General features: G+C 40.9%; 1 protein-coding gene across 3 annotated transcripts in view; it reads right to left on the bottom strand.

Annotated features, from left to right (window-relative positions):
* Window positions 1-2,764: 2,764 nt before the first annotated feature.
* Window positions 2,765-26,878, bottom strand: part of TNFAIP8 (TNF alpha induced protein 8) — a 106,708-nt gene continuing 82,594 nt past the window's right edge. For all 3 annotated transcript variants that reach the window (XM_036278581.1, XM_036278583.1, XM_036278582.1), the window contains exon 2: window positions 2,765-4,382. In XM_036278581.1, the coding sequence (XP_036134474.1) occupies window positions 3,817-4,382 (566 nt within the window). In that variant the 3' untranslated portion in view covers window positions 2,765-3,816. The remainder of the gene's footprint in view (window positions 4,383-26,878) is intronic.

The raw sequence follows: 26,878 nt of genomic DNA, 5'->3' as shown, positions 1-26,878 counted from the left end.
AATATTTTAATCTCCTAGCAATTAAATAGTACTAAACTTTTTACTACAAGTATTTCATCACACGGACAGACACATTCATCTTTTATTTATTATCTGTCAAGATTGATATGCTAAATTATAACTTAGCTTATATGCTCTCATGGAGTATCTCAAGGATAAATTTAAATTTTCAGTGCAAATCCAGTTGACTTGAAATGTCGATCACAAAAAGTGCTATATCGCCCTGGCCGGTTTGGCTCAGCGGTTAGAGCGTCGGCCTGCAGTCCTGAGAGACCCGGGTTCGGTTCCCGCTAAGGGCATGTACCTCGGTTGCAGTTTGTCCCCGGCCCTGGTTGGTCGTGCAGGTGGCAGCCACTCGATGTGTCCCTTTCACGTCGATGTTTCTCTCTCTCTCTCTGTTCCTCTCTCTCCCTCCCACTCTACCTGAACAAAAAATGGAAAAATGTCCTCGGGTGAGGATAAAAAAAACCCAAAAAACAAAAAGTGCTATATTAATCCTTTGCAGGGAAACATCCATCACAACGTTTAAGCTTTGTGTTTTTTAAGTATTTAGATGGTGGGAGGAAAAAAAACTTTCCAGATAATGGCGAACGAGATACTGTTATATAAGACAGAGAGAGCACATTATTTCTGTACTATTAAAGGTCCTAACTTTAACTTTTTAAAAACTAATTTTGAGTTGTATACAAAAAGGTCTCATAATCAGAAAAACACAAAGGCTATCTTTAAACTTACGTGTTCAGATATTTCCAGCCTCTAAACCTGGAAAATAATGAAGCTGCAGACTGGTGCCAGATGTTTCCTGGAGAACACAACGGTGAGCTGTCGAGTCTGCCGGGTGCACATACAGAGGGCTGAGTGTCCACCGAAAGACCCCCTGGGGGCTGGGGCACACGGTACCTCCTGTGTCCGTGTTCAAAGTCATTGTTAACTGCGAGCACCTTAAATTTCAGTTCCAGAGGGGACAGAAATTTGAGCCATGTGATGCCCCCCAATGGGGAGCCATGTTGAAAACTTCATAAAATATCTTTGTGTAAATTATAACCAGATCTTGCCCTGGCCGGTCTGGCTTAGCGGTTAGAGCCTTGGCCCGCAGACCAATGAGCCTCAGGTTCGATTCTGATCAAGGGCACATACCTCGGTTGCAGTTCATCCCCGGCCCTGGTTGGGCTCATGCAGGAAGCAACCAGTAGATGTGTCCCTCTCATGTTAATGTTTCTCTTCCTCCCCCTCCCTCCCACTCTATCTGAAGATAAACAGAAAAATATCCTCGGGTGAGGATTTTTTAAAAAATATCCTCGGGTGAGGATTTTTAAAAAAATTATAATCAGATCTCAGGAACAGGTCACACCTGTACGACTTAAATATCTAAAATGTCACAATGTGAAATCCACTTCAGAAGCATACTGCCCACTCGTCTCTGAACCAATGATGTTTCTAGAAGTGCCTTTATCCATATATCTTTAAACGAAAATACAGTTTTGTTGATATTGTGGTTTTGACACAATAGCTATGTGACCTTGGGCAAATTCCTTAACATCTCTTGACAAAATGTCCTCACCTGAAAAATGGTGAAGGTCATGGCAGGGGTTAAATGAGTTAATGTGCCTGGCACACAATGAACCACTCTGTGTCAGTTGTTAAATACCAGTATTATCGCTTATCTATTTGATCAACTCAAAATGTTTTGCAGAGATGCCATCAGCACCAAAATGTAAAAGTCAATTACAACACAATTCGTAAGTTATTTCTAAAATGTAAAAAGGCTCAATCTTTTGAATTGTTAACAAGACCCCCCAAGTGATTATCGCTTGGCTCAGAATGATCTATCCTAAGTACATATGGATTCTTTCCGGCTTTAACCACCCTCGCCCACCCCCACCCCACTACACTTTATACCCCCCATCCCACAACTAAATTCATGCACAAAGAGAGTCCTGTGCATCAGAGATGAACTGATCCAGGGCATACCTTCCAGGAATAAGAGGTTGAGTTCCTTCCAGAAGACTAAGCTGAGAGATAACAACAAACAGGTTTACCTCCCACTACCTTCCTTCAGTGTGAGATTATGGGTCACTCTACCCATCCCCCATGTATAATTCATTGCTAGCCTGCAGACTTAACTCTATGATCCAATGGGCCCAGACTGATCTAAATGGATGCCTAGGTCATTTCTCCAGTGGTCCTGTGCATAGCCTGGGAACTCTATTTTCCACACCCACTGAGGGAGGTCTGGTGAGAACAGAATGCACCAAATCAGTAGCTTCCACAGATCACTCACTCGGCTTTCTCATGTGAGGAGGAAGCTGCTGAACTAAACTCATAAGCTACTTGGCAGGATATGAAGCTAAAGGGGTCATTTCTGCAGTCATTATGCTATGCTATTTCTATAACATCTAGTGGTCACCTACCAGTTCTGGGAACAGTAATTTAAGTTCAAATCTTCATGTCAGGATTTAGTATCAAACAGGGAGGTACCCCTTGCCTTTGCTGCTTAGACAAGCACATAACAGTCCCAGAGAAACTGATCACCTCCTCTGGAGTTTTTAGTTGTAGACCCTTTCCCCGAGAACTGTTATTTGAATGTCAATATTGTGGGAGGCAGGCAAATTCAAAGCAAGACATGGAGACAATGCAAATACGTGCACACATAACATTATATAGAAACAAGACGCAAACTGCTTGGAATGCAAATACTCTTTGGTTTACTCATAGCAAATTTAAAAAGTAGCAAACACCTTATCAGTTAAATAAAAAAGTGGCATTCTTTATTGACCTATCAAACCTTACTAAACATTGAAATGCATTATTTCCATTCTTGTGTTCTGTAGCAACATCTTTTCTTCTTTTTTGCCCCTTATCCCCCTAAATTTTATGGGCTCATTTCTAAAATAAAGATTGTTTTATTTTTCTTGATATTACTTAGTTTTTATTGTCTTAATATAAAAAACAATCTAGATTTTCTCTTTGTCTCTTACATTCAAAATGAGTATTAAAAAATGGAGATTCCATCAGCACATTTTCAAGATAACATAAAACTTAAGCCCTCAGCAAGCATTTCAAGGTAATGGCACGCCATTACGTTTTAGGGAATTACCACATTTTGGGAAATATCACAGTTGGTACTAAAAATCGGGAATCAACACCAGAAGCATATTCTGATATAAGACATTGTTCATAATGTCAAATACAGGCGGTTTCTACAATATTGATTCCAGAGAAGCAGTTTTCTATTCCTCTGAGGGTTCCAATTTGACTGCCTTAATTCTTTAATGTCTTAATTCTTAATTAAGACAATTCTTGAATGTCAATGACAGAAATCTTTAACAAAAGAATTTTTAACAAAGGTAGACTTGAAAATGGAATGGTTTCAAAAGGAGAAATGCCAGCAAGAGAAAGCTCTTGGTTTTTTAAAAGAGGTACATATACATAGTAAGGAATAAAAGTGAATCAAAATATATAACTCTGTACATGTTAGAAATATCCAATGTACCGCCAACACAACTGCCCTAGTAAAGATGTCTCAAGGTTCGGAGCCAAGCCTATTTTTCTTTGTATAACTTGATATTTGCATTATGCAACTACACATCTTTCTCATGATCTGTTAACCCTTAGGAAGCTTTTAACCATAATGTTTGGCAATATGCTTTTCTTCAAATAAAACGAGCCTCACAAACTTTATCATTCATGTCTGACAACTGAATTGGGCAAAGTCTTTCTGAAATACGTTTACTCTTCAAAAAACTCTTCCTTCATAAATCAACAGTGCTCCATCTTTGGATACATCGCGAGCAGTCACAATCTTTATTCAAATGCTCATATGTTCTCTTCATCCAACATTTTGTTGACACCATCACAAAGTTTTTGCAAGTGGGGTTTAAAATTCCCAAAGGGATTATACAAGGCAGCCAAAAAATCACAATCTGAAAAGTGATCGAAGACGTTGTTAATCCGTCCGTGCGACTTTGCGGTGAGGTGGCGCTGGGTGACCTGGTGCAGCATCTCTCTGCACTCGTTCAGCAGCCTGGACAGCACGTTGCGGTCAAAGGTGTAATCCACCTGATGGAAACTGACCACGGTCATAGCGAGCTGATGCACTTTCTTCTTGAATTTCTCCATCAGTGCCAGCTCATCTTGATTAAACTGGTTATTCCTGTACAGAATGGCCAACTTGAGGACTGTTTTGATGAGGTTTTTGATGATCTTCTCCGCCTCCTTCTTGTTCTGGGTGTACTCCCTGGTCACCCGGTACAGCTCGTCCAGCACTTCGCTGCTCGTGTCATCGATTAAGGTGGTAGCGATGGATTTGGACACCATTTTACCCAAGATCTTCTTTTGTGCCTGAACGGCCAGGTTTTTGGAATTAAAGACATCTGTGGCCACTAAAAACAAAGGACAGGGGGACAACAGATCAGCACAAGTGACAGAGCAAATTAAAAAACATATATTAAAGTGTATTTTTCTTCTCATTTTTTCCACAAGATATATGATTTGCCTCCCATCTACTGATAATTAGTTTCCATTTAGAAATGAGCTTAAAAAGAAATTCCTTACATTTCAGGGCATTATGTTCTCATTTGTAAATTTAACAGGTTGTTGTGTATAATCTTTAAGGTCTTTGGCAATTCAAGTATTTTTTTATTTTTATTTTGAGGGAGAGGAAGGGAGAGGGAGAAAGAGAAACATTGATGTGAGAGCGAACATCATGGCTCTCACCTTGAAGGGCTGCCTCCTGCAAGCCACCTACCAGGGATTCAACCCACAACCTGGGCAGCTGCCCTGCCCAGGAATCAAACCAGCAACCTTTCCATGCGTACGAGGACACCCACCCAACGGAGCCACACTAGCCAGGGCAGCAATTCAAGTGTTTTATACCTTCTGCTATGTAGGCAATATTTTGTTTAGAAGTTAAAGGGTTCAAGCCTCTTAAAAATAACACTTCTGATTATAAAAATAGTATGTCTCACAAGGCAGTAAGTTTTTATGTAATTTTTCCCTACCTTAACTTGATAAGAAATACATCAAAAATATAAAATCAACTCCACAATTGTCCTCTGGGAAACAGTTACCAAGAACAATTTAAAGAAACTCATTTCAATGTAAGACAGATGACAACGTTATGATATAGAATAAAATGGCAAATTCATGGACGCAAATCAAAGGAGAGCCTGGCTTTATAATCCACTTGCAAAAAGTCAAATTCCCCAAGACACCGGCCAGTATCTACCAGTTTGGCCATTCTAACCACCCTGAACTTCAACTCCCAGAAGCCGAGTACTGGGGAAAAATAAAACATTCCTTGGAGAGCTTAATGTAATTTGCCATTTCTGATGAATGGCCACTGTTCCCTTTACCCTTTTTATACGTTTTGAAAAAATAACCATACTATAGGAGCTAATGAAATGTGCTACATGAACAATATACTTTGAAAAAGCTGATGCTTAGAGTTCACTTTTGGAATGTTCATAACGTAATATGGCAGGGGTTTAAGGTACATATTATAATAGTCGTATGTGTTAAATATTAATGAGACACTAGGTGATGTTCCCAGCTTACAGCCAGTCAGTGAAAATGCTCAATCAATGTTTATTCCCCAAACCTAGTTTAGTTTTTCTCCAATCCCACCCCCGTACCCCCGTGCATGCTGCAGCTATGCTTCCTCCCTCTCCGGGGTCCTCAGGGTCTCTATCCCACCCCTGGCCTTGGGAACAGCTGTTCTCTCTGCATATGCCAGTGTGTAAGTCTAGGCCTGCGTGTTGGAAAGCAGTCATTCTGTAATGAAAGATGAAGTCTTAAAAACACAGATTATGTAGAAATGAGCCAGGGCATCAATGATCCAAAATTATTTCCAGTTTGGACAGACTAGCAACATTAGAAAACTGCTGCTCCCAAATCCAGGCCAGGAGGACACCCCAGGAAAGTGACTCCCTCAGTGTAGAACTGCCATGTTAGACCCGAAATCTGGGCCAGAGTAGCTCAAGGTATATAGTATAGGTAGCTGCAAAGTGGTTCCCAGCGACCAGAACATCATTCATAAATATACAGGGCCATGCACCGTGAAAGAACATCTTGACTGAACTAGAAATGGTGCCCTCAAACAAATGTTGATATTTAAACTTCTGAAACATGAACTGAAACTGCAGAAGAAGAAATAAAATATATTTTGAGAAAGAAAAGGAAAGTGAAAAGGCATGAGAAACAGGCAACTTTATGAACGTTTCCATGCTTTTTAATGCTTTCATCATTTTAGCAATAGTCCATTTCTATTCCTATTCTTCAATGCTTTGCAAAAGAACATATAGGTTAATTCACACTAAAGAATTGATATCCAGAGAAATGGCACACATGTAGTTCATATTACTATATTAAGACCAGGGACTATCTTCCATTATTGAACTTATGATACGGACCTCAACAAATAAACATGATTTATACAGAAAGGGATACCCCCAAATTTTGAGATAGGCAATAAATAACTTAGGACCTCAGAAATTTATTTTATATGGAGTTGAAAGGTTATTCTGCTTTTAATCTATTAGAACATGCACAGTCTGCAAACGTCCCGGCTGTGATTTACTGCAACGTCTTTTTGATGGAAATACTGTATCTGGGGAAATGGCTGGAGCCAGAGGGAGAGCCATTCTAAAGATCCCTCTGTCCTCTTTCTCCCAAAGCTGGACTGCAAGTTTGCACCTCATCGAAGCTACTTTTCTTATTAAATCTAAATATCCCATTTAATTTCTTTCTTTCTTTCTTTTTTTTTTTTTAAGAAGCGTCATGTTCTTTTGTTGTTGTTAATCCTCACCCAAGAATATTTTTCCATTGATTTTTTTTTTAGAGAGAGTGGAAAGGAGGTAGGGAGAGAAAGAGAAACATCGACGTGAGAGGGACATATCTCAGTTGCTTCCCACACGACCCAAACCTGGGCCAGGATTGAACCTGCAACCCAGGTACATGCTCTTGACCAGAATGGAACCCTCACAGGCCAACGCTCTAACCACTGAGCCAAACAGGCCAGGGCCATCTCATGTACTTTCAAACATAAAGACCAAACAGAAACTCTATGGTGCAGCACTTGAACTTCCCATAAGAGGAAGCACAAAAGGCAAGGCTGCTGCCAACTAAGCAAGATCGCACCCCCCCACTCCCCACCCCACCCCCAGTTTACTGGTAACCACGTCTGAACCAGAACAGAGAAGTTAATCTCTGAGGCTTCCACCTCTGCCTCAGAGGAACTTCAAACCCAGCTTCACACTCCCATGTTATTCTTTGGATTCTATCTGGTGCGATCACCTTTTAAAAGGAGAATGAAGCTCTTTCTTCCCCGATGCAGGGAAGACATGCATGAAGCAGACTTCTTTCCTCGCCTTACTGAAGGCTTTTCCGGAGACAACTGGGGGTTGTGGCTGAGAGTTCTGGGCCAGAACTGTGTGGTCTGTGACCATGAAATAGGATTTTTCCCCCCTAGCAAATTAACTGCCTTTAGCCACTCCTGCTCAGGCTCACGTCAGAGCTGGTCCTGGATCAAGTGTTTCTGTTTCACTCTACCCGCACTCCTGTGTGATCTCATCCACTCCCATGGCTTCAGAGATATCCATGTGCCGACGACACCCACAGCCAAAGCTCAGCCCTGACCTCTTTTCTGGATTCATTTTCAAATGCATTCAAGGTTTATCTTTTCCTTGGCTATTTTGCAGGCATCTCAAATGTACCATGTCCAAAACTGAATCCTTGATTCCCTCCCGCCCCCAAAGTACTCCTCCTCCATTCTTTACTATCTTAATTCATAGCATCCCTTCTATCGGTTTGCTCAAGTCAGACACCTGGGAATCACCATCCTTTTCCTTACCCAGTTCATTACCAAATTCTTTCTATTTCTAAATTCTATCCACTGATCTCCACAGACATGGGCCTAGTTTATGCCCCTTTCCAATCTCTTCCCACAAAGCAGCCAGGGTTTTAAAAAATGTAAATTAGAAAATGATGCTCCCCTTAGATCTTTGCTAATCATCTCACTTTCTTGTTCCTGAAATTCCCATCATTTGCCTAAATGTTTAATGTCTACTTCTCCTTACTAGAATTAAGCTTTTGGGGAGCAGAGATTGTGTATCTTACACACTGTGTCATCCCCAGACCTACAAGGGTGTCCGGTACCTGTGCTCTGACAGAAGCAGAATGAATCGCCCTACTTCGCTACACTTAAATACTTCTCACACAAACATGCTGACCTGCGAAATGAGAGTTTTAAATACATATGTTGGTGTTTTCATTTGTTTGCTTTAAAGGCTAGAGAAACAGATATTTGTTTTATCTAGCTAAAAATGTGGTTTTCTTTCCTTTAAGAGCATGCCAGATTGTGGTTTCTTTTACAGTCATCAGCTCTCTTAAAGAGGAAGATCTGTTATGCAAATGAGAAAACAGCAGAGGACAATGACACAAATATTCAGCATAAAAGCAGGGTGCAAAGGTTCTGACTGAGATAGGGTAGAAGATAAAACACAGGCCCACCTCCACGTCTGATTGGCTCTATGATTAAACATGTACAGAGGGATGGACCGAAGGTATGTCTTGGGAAGCAACCAAGTTGTGAATAGATGTTCTCAAGGAGAAAGTGCTGTACATTTTGATTCAATGTTTTACCTATTAGGATGAATTCACTTGTGTTTGAAAATATACATGTATGTTGTTGACTAATGAAAAATGAAGCCATAGTTAAGAGTAAACAAAGGATTATTACTACATTAAAACTATTTAAAAGGGTCTAATAGAAATATTGTGAACGTTATTTTGCTCCTACTTATCTTACTGCCCCTCCCCCCAGCCTTTATATCTCCTTTTTTGCTTAATTAAATAGTCGATTTCAGCAACATTTGCTGAAAAGCAAATTGATATTCAGCGTTAGCATCAACAATTATATTGCTGGAGATAAACATTAATGGTAAAAATACACTGACCCATGTATACATTAAAAAAAAAAGTGCTCAACAGGCCCAGGTTGTGGGTCGGATTCCCAGTCGGGGGCATGCAGGAGGCGGCCAATCAATGTTCTCTCTCATTAACATTTCTATCTCTCTCTCCCTCTCCCTTCCTTCCTCTCTCTCTAAAATAATAAAGGGAAAAGAAATTTTTTTTAAAGTGCTCAGAAGCAAACAAAAACAAAACAAATGAAAAACTATAGTTTTACGAAATTAACAAAAATTCCCCTTAACATTATTCCAACTCAGAAACTGCTGACACAGTGGCACACTCAGGTCACTTCTTTAGCACCTCCCCAGCAAGCACATCGAATCTGTTACACCCACAACTTCTAGGTGGCGACGACAGGTGCACGTGTGTCACTGCTAATTCCTGCCCCGCTAAAATGTGATCAAGTGGGCTCAGTGGTAGAAAGATGAAAAGGAAAACAATTTGGAGAGCATTTTCGGTTGCTGTGATCTGTTAATAGAAGTTCTTTAAACAAATATATAAAACCTTACCTCTCTTGCACATGAGTAACTCCAAATCTAAATGGGGCTTAACAAAAAGGCAGCTTTCGGGATACACAAGTGGCCAACACCAACCGTAAACACTGTCACAAGAAGCCGACAGGCCGAGAGCTGACCTCCCTCCACTGGGATTTGGTAGTGCTCCAGAAAAGCAAGGACTCGTGGGAAGGCTGGAGAGCCTCCACCCTCCCAAAAATCCCAAAGTGGGAAATTCAACAAGATAGAGAAGAAACAGCAAGCACAAAGAAAGAGGGAGTGCGGGGAGGTGGGACCAGTCAGCAGGAGAGCAGACATTCCAGCTGCGAGGGGACTGGCCCCGCAGGTCGGAAGCAGTGACCGCGGCAGTCACCCAGAAGCCATCTTCGCCAGGGAGAAAGGACAGGTGCCAGGCACCTTGACACAAAAATGGGCCTCAGGTCACAGAGATGGAGGCCCTAACACACACAAAAAACATAGTCTTCAAAGAATCAACACATCTGGGCTCCTTCACCTGATACTGAGTGCAAATTCTGGTGTGTATGGATTTTCCTGACCCCAAATGGTTAAAAACTGATGGTGTGTATCATCACGGTGACAAGCTAAGTGATTCACTTACAAAGAGTACATACTCACTCTAAAAGACAACACAATAAAAAAGACAAATGTAAGGGGAAAGTTGTGACTTTATAATGGGCCAATAAAGAAAAAAAAAATCACTGGGTGATTTTTCAGTGGGAAACCAGGAATTATAAAGCACCCCCTTCCAGAGTCTTCTTATTGTTTTTTACTTAGCTATTTGACAACTCAGAGTTGTAGAAAACCAACAGTATTTGCCAGTGGCTCTTGTCCGCAGAGATACACATGTCCGGGGGAGAAGCAATTGATGGCGCATTTTCTTATTCGCCCGCGTTGCACTTGGAATTCTCCTCTGAGCCCATTATAAGAGTTTACTGATTCGTCATTAATTAATGGTTTAAGTAATATTCTTGACACACACATTTTGTATTTGTATGAGAGTCATGAGTTTACCTTCTTAAAAATATACCCCTTAACACATATGAATTTAAAGTATAAAAAAAGTGCAGTAGAAGCTTGCCTTCTAGTACACATTTCCAGTGGCAATGCATTCCCCCAGGATACTGGAGAAGAAGAGTTTACTTATAAAAGTCCAAATATTCCGTATATAGTGGTTCCACATATTGCCACACTGCTCAGGAATATTACTGAGACTCAGTTTCCCGATCTATAACATGAGAAGAACGAGCCCCACCTCTTGGAATTATTCCAAAAGTAAATGGACATGGACCACATAGGACATGTTCAGACAATGTAACAGCCTTCTCCACAAGTTTGTTTAAAGAACCCAACAAGCCCTGGCCGATTTGGCTCAGCGGTTAGAGCATCGGCCTGCGGTCCAGAGAGACCTGGGTTCAGTTCCCGCTAAGGGCATGTACTTGGGTTGCAATTTGTCCCTGGACCTGGTTGGGTCCTGCGGGTGGCAGCCACTCAATGTGTCCCTTCACGTCGATGTTTCTCTCTCTCTTCCTCTCTCTCCCTCCCGCTATATCTGAATAAAAAATGGAAAAATGTCCTCGGGTGAGGATAAAAAATAAAGAAAAATAAAGAACCCAACAAATTAGGCCCTGGCCCGGTAGCTCAGTTGGTTAGAACATTGTCCCCATACATCACGGTTGTGGGTTTGGTCCCCGGTCAGGGCACATATAAGAAGCAACAAATGAATACATAAATAAATGGAACAATAAATTGATGTTTTCTCTCTCTCTTTCTCTCCCTCTCTAACTCTAAAATCAATAAATAAAAATAAATAAAATAAAGAACTCAACAAGTTAAACTTCAAATACATTCTGATAGTCTTTTGTTCTAAATCACATTTGGTTAAAATTATTCAACTCCTTCTGGAAGTAATATGGAACTAAGAAACACAAAATGCCAGATGGTTGTGTGAAAACAGAGACCTCACACAGTTCGGCTAGTAAGGAGCTATATTTCCTTTTCCATGATGACATTTTTTAAAAATCTAATACATATTAAAACTTGATCAAGGAATTTCCCTCTTTTAAGGTGTTGAATCTCTTGTTAGCAATAGAGTCAGTACTACAGGGACTCTGATAGATAGGTGTAAGGGTATTTTGTCTAGAGAAAACTGGAGAACAGAATTAAAGTCTACACAAAATGACAGAAGGGGAAACAGTGTCAACATCCATGCAAAACTGTGCACCAGAAGCAAGAGGGAAGAGAAATGGGCCAAAGACAAAGCCGAAGTGAAAATCTACAGCAGCCGACAAGATCACTTCGGTCACATGATCTCACCGTTTCCAAAGCCTCCCAGAGAACCCAAAGGTGAGGCAGGAAACCAAGTAAGAACTGCATGGATGGAAATAAAAGGTTCAAGGTCAAGGGTCCTGGGTTGTAAACTTGGGTGCAATGTAATTTCTTTGAATCTCAGTTTTCTCATCTGCTAAGTGGATCAGCATTTCAGCTTCAGTGAGATCTAATGAGGCAGAAATCTGAAAGCACCCAGCAGTGTGCTAGGCTCATGACCAATGCACATGGAGTTTTGCTCCTTTATTTAATATCACTTGAAATGGAGGAGCAGGCACTCACACCATATAATTGCACACACTGTGTTCTTCCTACTCATTTCTCCTTCTGTTCCCTAATTTTCCAAATTCATGGACAAGAGAGATTATGCCCTAAAGGAAACACTATGAAGCCTTTCCCTCCATGATCTCAGACCATTTTTGTTGCTTTAATTCTGGAATTTCTTGATTTTGTGTCTCTTATTCCCATGGCTTAGTTTTGAGATGACCTTAAATAGAAAAATGTCATTTTCTGAGTTTCAACTCCTTTACCTTCATATTAGACCCCATCTCTGCCCTTTTCCTGTCGGTTTGCCTCAGGGATGTTCCGATGCCCTGATGCCTTTCTGCATGGCAAAAGCTCTCACCAGAGACCCCCAAAGCCTCCAGGTTCACTGATACCAGGGCTGGAAGAAAGTCTGGCGATAATCATATGAAGTGGTATTGTTGGACCCCAAGGAATGTCAGTCTGGTAAAAATAGGACAGAGGTTACAGGAACAGAAATGAATTTTGTGGCTATCCAAAGTCGGAGCGGGTGGCGTACAGCCATGAGAGCCCACTGGCTGGCTGACATATTTTGAACTTTTACTACATTCTCCCCAGAACTGCCTAGAATTTGCAGTTATCTTATTGAAGCTTCACAACCACTCAAGAGGGAGGCTATTATTATCCCCTTTTTACATACAAGGTAACTGATGCCCTGAGAAATTAAGTTACTTTCTCAAGGCCACGGGTCAATAAGTGGAAGAGACGAGCTTGAACTTTGATATGTCCAACCCCAAGCTCTTCTCTTAAGAATTTCATTTACTGCCCTGGTCAGGTAGCTCCATTAGTTAGAGTGTTGTCCCAATATGCCAAGGTTGTGGGTTTGATTCCTGGTCAGGGCACATACAAGAAGCAACCAATGAATGCATAACTAAGTGGAACAACCAATCGATTTTTCTCTTATCTCTCTAAAATCAATTTTAAAAGATAATTTCATTATACTACATTTCATTATAATTTCATTATACTGCTTTAAGAAAGCAGCTTCCTCTCAAAGGTAAAGAAAGACCTAATCACATTCAACTAAGTAAAGTGAAATGAAAGGAAAGAGCTTCGAAGGTCTCCTTGCGGGAGGAATGGATCCCATGAGGTAGATCATCCCAGTTGGGCTTGAAATCGTCTGTGTCTCCATGGATAAGGCTGAGCAGTTTTAAAACATTAAAAAAATTTTTTTAAATACAAAAATATGCTTATGGTATTCAAAGGCCAGAATATAAATATATAAAGTGAAAAGTCTCTTTCTCAACTTTACCACCCACGGTGTGGTCCTGACCCCAACCTCTGCTTCCAGGAGGCAACAACTGTTCTTAGCGTTTTGGTACCTTTCAGAGTCGGGGTTTTTGTGTGTGTTTTCTGCATTGATAAGCATATATATGAATACGTACTGAGCAGTCTTAAAGGCTTGCAATTCTTAAAAAATACAAATTTGAGTGATGAGAGACTATAAACTATTTAAGTGTCCGTAATTCCATGCATGACTCTGACAAAATGATAAGACGCTAGAGGCACAGGGCTGTTACCTTCGTTCTCACCCGTGCAATAGCAATGAGAGCCCTTCAGTGAGTGATGAGAAGGTAGGTAGTGTGAAACACAGGTCTTTATTTAATGGGAGGGGAGACTATAAGTGTTATGATTGGAGCAATCATAGAGTTTATCATCTAAATGGCATACCTTTGAGAAGAGCACTATTAGTAATTACACCCTGACAGCAGATCTGTGACTATCCCAGGCAAATGTAAGTAGTCACTAAAGTCTACTTAAGTACTTAAGCACCAAAGACACTCAAGACTAAATAAGAAAGGGTCAAAAGTAAGGATTACCCATCTATTTAGGACCTGAGAAATGTCTTGGGAAACCCATAGGAGAACTAGCTAGAACTTCCCCCTAAATTACATGAACAACAAAATACTAGTTCTTATTATAGAAGGTAAGAGTCTTATGAAGGGGAAAAAAAAGATTCTCTCTAGTTAAATGAGTCTGGGGAACAGTGTATACTAAGGTCCCCTGTGAGATGCACAAAATGCATTAATAACACTAAAGGTCTTGAGCACCAGGCAGTAAAAAAAACACTTTAACTTTATTTACCCAAGTGTTCCACAGAGGACCCATGAACAAATCTGTAGAATAAGGTCAGTGAAAATTACTGGCTAACCAACTGACTTAGGCTCCTGCTGTTCCTCTGGAATCGATGCATAGTCGCCTCCTGCACACAGGGGAGGGCGAGGCCGGCAGTCAGGGAGAGCGAGGCAAAGGGTGACTGAACCCAGGCTCAGCAGTCCCGCTGTCTGGGTCAGAAGCCTGGCCCTCCCACTGAGCGCCTGTGTCCCTGTGGCAAACGACCTAGCCTCTCTGTGCCTCCGTTTCCTCACATGCACATGGGCATACCTAAGGTTTCTATAAGGATTAAATTAAAATAATCCATATGAAGTGCTTGTTATAGTACCAGATGTAAAATAATTGGGTCCATTTCTATAAACTATTGTTATTATTGTCATTAATACTGCTATCATTAAGGTGTACTTTACAATTTTCAGATAGCCATGCTCTTGAGTAGACTCTGGCCACGAAGGCGTGCTGTACGTAGACTAGGAACAGATTTGATTCCCTCTAAAAATGTTTTCACTAAAAAAATAGATGTTAGCATCTGCACAGAACCCGAGAAAATGCTTTCAGAATATAACTTATTCTATGAAAGCCTCAAAAAATTATAATGATGGATCCAAGAAAAGTCAGTCTCTTCTACATGATACTTGAACCAAAATGTAAACTATGAAGAGGCCTCAAATTAACTAAAAATATCCTGTAAGCATTTATACAAAACTGACTTGAGTGAAGTACCCTTTTTCTTTTTTCTATCCAGCTTTTTTTTAATTAATTAATTTTTGATACAGATGTTTCTCCTTTTCCCCCCATTAACCCCCCCCCCCCAGCTTTGTTGTCTATGTCCATTGGTTATGCGTACATGCATACGTTCTTTGGTTTATCTCTTCCCTACCCCCTCCTTTGAGGTTTGTCAGTCTGAACCCTACTTCTATGTCTCTGGGTCTATTTTGTTCATCAGCTTATTTTCGAACGCTTCTTTATTACATAGGTTAGCATACATTATGGTTTCCTGAAAGACTTTTCGATTAAGCTGTTTATTTACCTATTTTCTTGAGGACAGGGAGCCTCTCCACTGTTGATACAATAATCCAATCTTACCCCAGAATGTAAACAAGCTCCATGATTTTCTATACTTCTCCACTCTCAAGTTCTCCAGTCCTGCCGGAGGCCCTGGCGTCTCATGAATATGTATATGCACGAAGTGTTTAGAAAACCAGTGGCAGGTTTTAAAACCCAGCGCGCTGAGCACTTAGGGAACACACCCCTAACACTGGCACGGGCGCTCAGCACACCCTTTCTGGTCTTATCAGGTGGCTCCTGGCCACATAACAAGGACAACCAGAAAACAACATTACAGCTGACATTTGTATAGAGCTCTACAGTTTGCAAAATATTTTTACTAGTGCAAAAGTGTTTGTTCTGGTTTGGTCCTCTTATTACTTAACCCGTGGGAGCCAGATGAGAACTGTGACTCAGAAATCAAGTGACTTGTCCCAGGGCATAGAATTAGTGGCAGAACTAAGGTACACGGCTGCCTCCACGAGCGCTCAGTAGGAAAAGTGAAGTTGAGATAGTGCTCATTGATTGTGAATTTTCTACTGAATGCCACAATGCTGCTTAGCCAGCTGCAGAACCCCACTTCTTCGAGTTTGTGCGCTTTCCAAGATAAGGCAACTCCTTGAACCAAAAAAAAGGCTCAAGGGGCTTATGTACACATCACAAAATAGACATGAAAGAGAGGCTATGTATCCACCGTCCCCCTCCTCCTCTGCCTGAAGTCCTGCTCATCCGGTAAGGTTCAGTTTAAACGCCACCTTTTCCAAGATGCTTTTCCAAATTCAGTGGCAGAACAATCTTTCCAAATCCAAAGAGGAATACATCTCTCCTTTCAACATGCTTTTCTGCCCTGTCTTACTTGATTATGATTTTGGACAACTCAGGTACCATGTCCATTCAGCTCTGTATTCTTCAAAGTGTTAACATGTATGCTCCAGCTAGCATGGAGTAGACCAAACTATAATTCTCTAATATGTCTCCATGAAACCCATCAAAAAATATATATATATATATATATATATATATATATATAGTTAGATAGATAGATATATATATAGATAGATATTTTTTATCCTCACCCGAGGAAATTTTTCCATTTTTTGTTCAGGTAGAGTGGGAGGGAGAGAGAGGAACAGAGAGAGAGAGAGAGAGAGAAACATCGATGTGAAAGGGACACATCGAGTGGCTGCCACCCGCACAACCGACCAGGGCCGGGGACAAACTGCAACCGAGGTACATGCCCTTAGCGGGAACCAAACCCGGGTCTCTCAGGACCGCAGGCCGACGCTCTAACTGCTGAGCCAAACCGGCCAGGGCCCATCAAATATATTTTTAACTATTTTTACTGCTGACGCTATCACAGAGGTCCCCATTTCCCTCCCTTTGCCCACCTCCACCCAGCCCCACCCCCTTCCTCTGGCCATCACTTTCCTGTTGTCCTTGCCTATGGGTTATGCATATATGTTTTTGCAATTTTTTTTTTTTTTTTTACAGAAACTCATGAAGATGTGTCAGGAAGTCAATTCAATTCCATATATTTAAAGCTTAACAAATGAACTTACTTCTGCTCCATGAACAAACAGCCTTACATGTGGGATGTGAACTACTTTTTGTTTTAAAGAAGTGTAAACTATATAGAAGACATGCCTTTTCTTTTCTTTCTTTCTTTTTTGTCTACTGCTTTCTTCCCCTGCCCTTTGCCAAAACATATGGAAAAAACAGCCGCTTTTGTGTGGAGAAGTGACCATATTTAGCTAACTCAACTGCAACAGCAAATGCTCGGGAACCATCCATGCAAAGATCCCAAACCGGTCTTTTTAAATATTTTGGGAGCAGTAACCTCATCGCCTCCATTTGGGCATTTCTCAAATATGCCTCTTGGCACAGCCGCCAAACATTCTTGTCAAAACCTTTCCTCAATAACTGCATTAAAAATTAAGCTAGTCATGCATTTTATAGCTATGTCCAAGTCCTAGAGGCTAGATCCCACTAAAGGAAGGTAAATGGTAAGATGGGATCGGCTGGGGCTTAAAGTAAATAATCTCACTGAGTATCAAGACACATTGAAGCTCTGAAACTCTAGGATCAGCCCCTGGACAAACCCCAGCAGGCTACATGTGGCTGCCCCCTTTGGGAGGAGACTACCCTTTGCAGTTCACCACAAGCCCTCCCTGGCCCTCTTCACACATGTATGTTCATTCCCGGCTCTGGAGGCACTGGTGTGGGCAACGCCTTCCTTACAGAAATACCTGTCACTACTCTTCAGAGCCAATCTATAGAACTCTTGTTGGCTAGTCAGGAGTTAGAAATTCTGCCCATCATTGGACCTGTATGTCAGAAAGCAAAGGATGTGTATGAGTCTTACTGATTTCAGAAATAATTTAAACATAAATTACACACAGCCAGTGAGATTCTAAGGAGGGTTTTCATTGGGGGAAATGGTGGGAAGGTTAAGAGCGATAATGATTTGTTTTTATAACACTTGTTATTTAGTCACAGACTTCAGGAAGCTACGTTTGGGCACCTTATTCCTACGTGTGTGAACTGGGTCACAGAGAGGTGTTAAATTTGCCATATTTATAAAGATCCTGGTGGAAAGGTGACCTTCACTTTTCCACACCAGTGTGGCTCTGCCTGTAACAGACTCAGAGCAGAAATGCCTTCCCCTAGTCAGTCAGTCATTCAGTCAACACATTTTTACTGAGCATCTACTGTGTGCCAGACAAAGTGCCTGCTCTCCAAAAGCACAGATTCTAGTAGAGGGAGATCTAAAATATAAGCAAACATGTAAAACAATGTCAAATAGTGGCAGGGGCTAGGAGAAAAATAAGGTGTGTATGTGCGTGGTGTGTGTGTGTGTTGGGAAAGAGTAAGAGAGGATGGTGGGGAAGGGGAGGGAAACTTTACTGTTTTATCGCGGGTCATGGAAGGCCTTTCTGAAAAGAAGGTATTTGTTTCAGCAGAGATGTGAAGGAAGAAAGGGGGAGCCATCTTGGGTGAAATTCTATTCATTCCCTCACAGTCCTTCCCAAATACCACCTCTTCCACGTAGCCTTTATTGGCTAGTTCAGTCAGAAATATTCTATCCTGTCTCTAATACTTCTTGCAAACTGCTTTATATTATATTCATTTGTTTCCATTTTCCCTGAAAGTAAAACCCTTGGGACTGGTTACAATTTATTATTTATCTGTTGCCATAATGAGTGTTCAATTAATCTTTATCTGCTGGATTAAAAATATTCACAGGTCCTTTAGAGGGTGCAGAAATTATAAGGAGGAGGATACAAAATAAATAATATTTTTATAAGACACAAGCAAAATAAAAGACTATAAATAAATTATATTACTATTAATTAGGTATCATATCTCAAATACTCTCTTACCTAACCTATGAATATTCCAATGTAATCCTTTGGAAAATGTTTATTCTAAATGAGTTAATTCATAACTAAAGATAGGCATCCAAAAAATAATAATCTCTTGATAACATTTGGAATTGGTAAGAATTACTGTATAACCCATACTCTGAAGAGATAATAAGATAATTCTGTTCCTATGATAGATGTTGCTTTTTTAAGATTAAAAAGGACGCCCTGGCTGGTTTGGCTCAGCGGTTAGAGCGTCGGCCTGTGGTCCAGAGAGACCCAGGTTCAGTTCTCGCTAAGGGCACCTGCCTCAGTTGCGGTTTGTCCCCAGCCCCAAAGGAGGCAGCCACTTGATGTGTCCCCTTCACGTTGATGTTTCTCTCTCTCTTCCTCTCTCTCGTTCCCACTCTATCTGAACAAAAAATGGAAAAATGTCCTCGAGTGAGGATTGGAAAAAAAAAAAAAGGTTAAAAAGGGCATGTTTTGCCCCACCAGTATGACTCAGTGGGTTGAGACCATCCCGATATGCACCAAGAGGTCGCTGGTTCCACTGCTGGTCAGGGCACATGCCCCGGTTTCTGGAGAGCTCGATCCCCACTAAGGCGTGTGCAGGAGGCAGCCGATCAGTGATTTCTCATTGATGTTTCTATTTCTCTCTCCCTCTCCCTTCCTTTCTCTCTATTTTAAAAAATATTTTTAAAGTGCATGTTTTATTTTGTTGATTTTAGTGAGAGGGGGATGGGGAGAATAGGAAGGAGAAAGGGAGGGAGGGAGGGCGGGCGGGAGAGAGAGAGAATGATGTGTTGTTCCACTTATTTATGCATTCATCAGGTGATTCTTGTATGTGCCCTGACCACGGATCAAACCTGCAACCCTGATGTATCTGGATGACACTCTAACCAACTGACCTAACAGCCAGGGCAAAAAGAATTAATTCATAAAAACTGGAAACTTAAAAAGGCATACATTCCACCTTTCTTTGCTAGTTTGTTAAGAATGAAAATGTTGAGGATTAAGTTGGGATATAATGTAAAATCTTAAGTTCTAGATTTTGCCCTCAAGGAAACTGGCTAACTTAAGTTGAATTTAGAATTTAAAATAATCAAGTCCCCAAGAACCATAAAGACAAATAGTTTGTTAAAATAATTGTAATCCTTTGGTGCTGATGACACATCCTTGATACATTAAACTCATTTTTTGGGTAAAGAAAATAACTAAAGAGACCATTATAGTCGTTCTCTTGTAAGAACTGAAAAACGTTTTCCTAAATATATTAACTTGCTGTCTTGGAGATGGATTACTTCCCTAATGGTAGATATTTGGCTAAGATAAACTTTGGCAAACAACATAACAGATCAATTTTACGACCAGTTGCCAAATAACAACAAAATAAATCACTTCTCTGAAACACTTTGGCAGCCCCCACCTTTTCGTAGTTTTGTTTCTTCACCCCTTCATTTAATTCCGGAATCAAAGCCTCCATGCCACTTCTCACCGTTTCTAGTACCAGTCCTATTTTTAGAGATGGAAGAAACCATGAGAACCACAGAGGCCCAAAGGTTAATTCAGGGTCACAGTGTGACCCCCATTGACTCCTTCTGGTATGCATTGGCTCCCCTATGAAAGGTACTTTATGTGGAGATTATCAAAATTACAAGCAGTCCTTCCTCCATTTAAAACAGAGCTGACAAACTTTTGGTTGGCAATACGTTTTGGTTGGGCCTCCATAATGATTTTTTCTTTTTAAAATTTAGAAAGAATTTGGGTAATAGTCACCGCTGTAACCATTTTAAAAGTGCACACTTCAATAATTTTTATTATAGGCACAAGGCATCACCACCATCTAATTTCAGAACATTCTCATCACCTCAAAAATGGAACCTCACAATACTTCAAGGTTTTTGTTTTTGTAATGAATAAAAAAAAAAATGTATAAGCTGGAAGCAGTGACATAAACATTTGCATTTCCAGCTTTTCAAGAAAAAGGAGCTGGCAACACTAGAAGGGAGGCCGGGGTAGAAACGGGCCCTCTCCAATATACCACCTGGCAACATGCTTACAGGGGCCAGAAAACCACCCAAGACATATGCCTAACCCACCCCTACTTTACATGATCAGGGGCTCAGCGCGTTCTGAATCACTTTTCAGAGCACCATGGGTTGACTTCAGCGGTGACTCCACAAGCTAAGGCCGGCCCTCTGTTCCCCTGGCTGCCAATCAAGCTAAGCCAGATGGCTTCCTAGCTCTGACTGTCCAACAGATCTCTTGGCGTCCACCAACTTCTTGACTCAACTTTCCCTCAAAATGCTTTTCATTTTCCACCCCAGGATTTTTGCTGAAATCTCTCTCACCCAAACAATACCCTGTATCTACTTGAACAACATCCTGATCCCCTGTCCTTTTTGTACCACTAGCAGGACTTGCCTTTGTCGTCTACTTACTATCTGTATTTTATTTTCCCATGATTACTTAACATCGTTTTATTAAAAAACATAATTTTGGCCCTGGACGGTTTGGCTCAGCGGTTAGAGCGTCCGCCTGCGGTCCGGAGAGACCCAGGTTCGGTTCCTGCTAAGGGCATGTACCTCGGTTGCAATTTGTCCCCGGCCCTGGTTGGTCGTGCGGGTGGCAGCCACTCGATGTGTCCCTTTCACATCGATGTTTCCCTCTCTCTCTCTTCCTCTCTCCCCCTCCCACTCTGTCTGTACAAAAAATGGAAAAATGTCCTCGAATGAGGATAAAAAAAAACCCATAATTTCGTTTTAAAAGAAAACTATATACTCTATGTGAATGGAAACTGGTATTACTCCCCTAAATATATCATAATTATAAGAATCATTTAAAAATTTTTAAATAATAAAAATACATTCAAGGAGAAAAAAAAATCCCCAATACTATTTGTTTCTAGCCAGATACTGTTGCCTGCCAAAGGCTATGAGCCCCATGTCGACCTGCGTGGCACAGAAGGAGGGAGCCACTAAGAACAAGGTGGCAAAAGTCAGCCACAAACACAAGCGTTCTCCCCGAATGACGCAAAGTATTCCAAAGACACTAAAAAAAGGACTAATCTTCTCGCTACGTGATTGAAGAGGATTTAACGCTAGGACTGGGGCCTCCTACAATCATTTGCTGTACCACCACCAATGGTACCACGCGGCCCTCCTTTCCAAAGCTTCCTCCTCGTCAATGCCACCCTCCTCAACGTTCTACCTCACCTGTCTCAGCCACAGACAGCCCTTCCTGAACCACTCTAAACGATGCTGCACTCCCCTGGCGTGTGCATCCTTATGTGCACGCCTGCCGTCTCCTCCAGAATGAGAACTCCGCCAGGGCAGGGCCGGCTCTCCCACCCTGCACAGCCTGGTCTGGTGGAGGCTCTGCATTACCTGACACCTGCTCGGGCTCCTGGCGCATGCCTGCCTTGACATCCTGGTGAGGAGTTTTGAAGTGACTTTTAAAAATTCCACACCAGTTTCTAAATGAACTGAAATGAACCAGTTTCTAAATGGCCCAGTAGATAGAATGATCAACACGGTAAAAGGCGCAGGGATAAATATCTGCATCTCTTTGCACTTTCTTACATTTGGGGGTATATACCGTAAGGAATGTAATAGCAACAATAATTACTACTGGGGAGCCATTCTTGGTGTGCTAAGTAAAAGCCACCCCCTACTTAGGGCAGATTTTGTTTTAAAGCGCAGTAAGTGTGCCTAGCAGATTGGGAAGGGGTGGACATAGTGTCTAGGTTTTGTTTCTGGGAGTGGACAAAGGGGCTGAGTTGTTTCTGTGATAACCCAAATGTCATTCATGCCTAAGAAGAACCAGTTCACATTATCAGGGTCAGTTCGGTAAGGAGACATAGGACAAAGATCTCCTTAAATAAATAAGAGCAGTATTAACTAACATTTTTGTAAAGTATTAGGAGGCAATTTATAATGGTCAATTTGTACTTTTAAGGTATCTAGATTCATTTTCTAAAAGCCTTATAAGATCTGAACACATGGTGCCCTGGTGCTCATTGGTAAGGCCAGGAATATAATTTTACTGAGTCAAATGATTAGCCTGGTTAATGGTCATATCTTTGTTCCTGAGAAATGTTACTGATCAAAAACAGTGGGTATTTTATATTACGTTCTTGATAGATGACAGAACCTTCAATTAAAATAATGTTTTTGTGGATAAAGACCACCTACTTTATTGAAATTTTCTTCTTCATATGATTTCTAATGTTCTTCTTGCTACAAAAGGCAGAAGACACCTGAGGGAAATAATACTGAATTTATCTCTAAAATGCAAGACGATGCATAAGTTGTACGTGCTTAGGAAAAAGATGAACCAAGTTTTTAGGATGTATGATTTGAGTCAGTTTCTAAATCTGAAAATTAAATCTACCCTAAAGGAACACTTTACCCCTTGAACTAATCTCTTGGTAATTTTCCATTTGTGCCATTCAGTCTACTCCTTTTTTGGAAAGGATGGTGAGAGAAGTTAATGGATTTGCCAAAAAGAAGGTATTTTTTTCTCTTCCGTTTTCAGCATGATCTGTCTTTAATGCCACTTGTGGATCTTGGAATGACAGAAACAGATGTTGCCGCTGGACATGAAATATCGTCTCATACAGTATTTTTAAGCTGTCAGCTGTACAGTTAGTCTTTATATAGGCAATAAACAAGTGCTTCTCTGTACCTTTATTTTCCTGAAACATACAAATACACAAATGCCAGAACCCCACCCACATTCCAATGTAGGGCACAGTCTCCAGCAAATATTCGGAATGAATTCTGCCATATTTTCCCTGTTCATGAATCAAAATAAACTCTTTTTTCACTACATCCTACAGAATTAAATAAAACCATATACCACACCACACCCATCAAAATTTAGAAACCATGTTTAAATGAATGTTTAGAGACTCTAGTCAACATCCAAAAAAATTAGATTCTTGAATAGCAGATGTCTCACATCATTTTTCTTCCATTAAGTCGGTATTATCACAATATAGAGCAATTTTAGATACAGGCACACATAAAAAGGAAGCTACAGAATTCTTGGATTAAGAGACCAGGTTCCAAATGAAGGCCTTAAAACTCTCTCAGCTCTTCAAGGTTTTAATGGCATCTAGTAAAGTATCAAAGGGTCAGGAGTTGGGTCATCTTTTCTTGAGCTGACTTACGGCTCATTGCATTCTGATGGAGGGTGATGCATCTGAAACATTTTAACATATATATTTTTAAATCATTCTGGGTAGCTGAGATGCCTAGAACCCTGGCTGGAGTCTGGTGTTGGGTCAGCAGAGGTCTTAGTAACTGTTGTTCCTTTGTCTCCGGGCTCAATGCCAAACAGCTGCCCAAGCTTAGAAAGGCCAATACTTTGGGCCCTTCTGGTCTTAGAAGCAAGATTTTCTTTCCAGGTACAACTGAGATCATTTTGACCAGTAGCTTGTCTTTATTACCCATTATTGATTGGACTTCAAGGTATGTATGTTCATGGTTAAAGAGGGCTGAGGCCTTTGATTTGCTGTCCAAGTCTGATAAAGTCCATTTCTCATCTTCTAGGTATACACTGACAAATGAAAACTGGGATTTTAGTAAATAAAAGCATTAAACTGGGTTTAACAGCCTCCCTTACTCAGCCTAAAGAGCTCTACATTTGCATTCACTCACTGGTCCTCCGTCTCCCAATCCAGTAACAGCTTTTTCTTCTCTAATCTTACTCTTAAAAATTGCTTTTTATATTAGACTAGACTTGATGGTAATAAGCTTCTTCGGGATAATCCGTGACCCAGTGGCTGGAACCCAGGAAAACCACAGATGCACAATTCCAGTGAACTGAAAAGGGACATGCTTTTGTGGGAAAACAAGCAAAACAGCTAGTGGGGGAAGAAGCAGGTATTTCAAATGTAAGGGTCACACCTAAAACACCCCCTTTTCCATTGCCCCACAAGATGTGCCAGAAGTCTTCTGAGAATAAAGGCCAGCCTGACCCAAACTTGAAAGACAACTCTCCAGTTTCTAACTCTGGGCAGACCTGGTCTGGTTAAAGCCCTCCTGTGGGTGTGGACTTAGCTTAGGCCTAATCATTGTGATTCAAAGCGCTGGCTAGGAGACCGAATATCACCCACATGGCCTCCAAGAGCAGATGGGTCTATTCTGAATGTCCACCTTGGTTTTAGCTGACTGTTGACACCATGGATGGTACAGTCACTTAGTGAGTACATTACCCTCCAGTACCCAAAAACCAGACAGGGAAAACAAAACAAACAGATAAAAAACAGGCAGCAAGGCCAGATATTGGATCATCAACAATTGATCTTTGGGATGATCCACGAATCTCATAAAAACAGCAAAGACTTTAATTCTGCAAAATAGTTTTACCTATGTCTATCCTCACACTTCACTGGTTGTGAAGCATTTTCTGTTTCCCTACCATGTGCCCATCACCATAAAAACTACAAGAGTCTTGATCACTACAAAGATACAGGAGATTAACATTTTAGATCAGGGAATCATTTCATTCAGCGAAAGTCAGGCATTTATAAACAGTTCTCTTTTTCCCATGAAAGCATCCTACTGGAACAAGTAGAGGGTATTTGGGGCACAGGATTGCTATATTTACAAAAGACCAGATTTTTATCAAGCTCTAATGCAAAGCATAGTAGAGGCTAGTCTACCGTTCTGCCCTGATCTTGAGAACAGAGGACACAATAAGGAGCACAGAAGAACAAGCATTTCATAGCCACAGACACATTCCACCCAAGTATAGTAACCAATCCTGTTCTTTACACATTTATGATTTATTTCTAAATTTGGCAAAGGAAGCCTAGTTGTCCCAAAGAATCATTACTTTTACCCTAACCCAAACCAAAAATATCTGCATGCATTTTGTATTTTAAATCATCATTCCTTGGCACAATTCCTTATCTGAAAAACACACAAAAGCTCAAAGACAAAAACTTGCGCAGAGTTAAGTATTCAGAAAGAGAAAGCCCTTTTTGACATTGTTAGAGACATTCTCATCTCATAAAGGCTGTGTCTACTTTAGCGCTTCCACAAAATGTGGTGTTAAGAGTTCTTAAGTCTTTAAGACAAAAAAAAAAAAGCTGCTTAGAAAAAGAAAGGAGAGAAAAACCAGTTTTACTAAGGGAGGGAAAATTACATTCTTTAGGAAGACGGCAAGAAAAAATAAAATATAAAATTATCTTTGAAGTCCTGGAACCAATAGCTTATAGGCCACAAGATGCCCAAAACATTTGGTATCTGTCAAAATAGTGTAATTCTTCATGAGTTGTTAAAGGGCTACCTGACAAAAACATGATCTGAGGATTACTAGACTGACTGGAAGTAACTTTTTTGGGGGGGGGGGAAATGCTACTCCAGTGGGCGTTAGATTCAAGAAGACACATCACACAGTGCATGCAGGTGTCCAAGCATATTCCTACTACCTGGGGTTTAAGGTGCTACGCAGGCAAGTGAAGGTTACTTCCCCGTCACCCACCTCAGGAGGGAGATGATTTAAAAGGAGCTTACCAAAAAAATTGCCAGCCCTAGCTGGTTAGGCTCAGAGGTTAGAGCGTCGGCCATGGACCAATGAGTCACGGGTTTGATTCCGGTCAAGGGCACGTACCTCAGTTGCAGTTTGTCCCTGGTCGGGTCATGCAGGATGCAACCAATCAATGTGTCTCTCTCACATTGATGTTTCTCTTTCTTTCTCCCTCCCCCTACTCTCCCTAAAAATCAATGGGAAAAATGCCCTTGAGTCCAGCGGTGTAGCTCACTGGTTGAATGTCGACCCATGCACCAAGAGGTCGCTAGTTCCATTCCCTGTCAGGACACATGCCTAGGTCGTGGGCCTGATCCCCGGTGGGGGGGCATGCAAGAGGCGGCCAATTGATGCTCTCTCTCATCAATGTTTTCTCTCTCTCTCTCCTTTCCTCTCTAAAATCAATCCATCAATAAAAATATATATTTTTAAATACCCCTGGGAGAGGCTAAAAAAATTAATTAAATAAATATATATATGGAACTAAACATAAAAGAAGCAATAAGGAGAGAATACTGACTCTACCTGATTCTCACGACTATTCAAATACCCTCTTATTCCATTAAACACACACACACACACACCAACACCACCATAAAATAAGTTTCAATTTGTATAATAGAAAATTTCAGGTAAAGTGATGGTCTGGAAAAAATGAGAAACCAAAGTGGTTGGCTTTGAGCTTCACACTTAATGGACATGTTG

Source organism: Molossus molossus, unplaced genomic scaffold (genome assembly GCF_014108415.1).
Source record: "Molossus molossus isolate mMolMol1 unplaced genomic scaffold, mMolMol1.p scaffold_m16_p_3, whole genome shotgun sequence".
In the NCBI taxonomy this organism is placed as follows: domain Eukaryota; kingdom Metazoa; phylum Chordata; class Mammalia; order Chiroptera; family Molossidae; genus Molossus; species Molossus molossus.
This window is presented reverse-complemented; position numbering and strand designations above follow the sequence as displayed.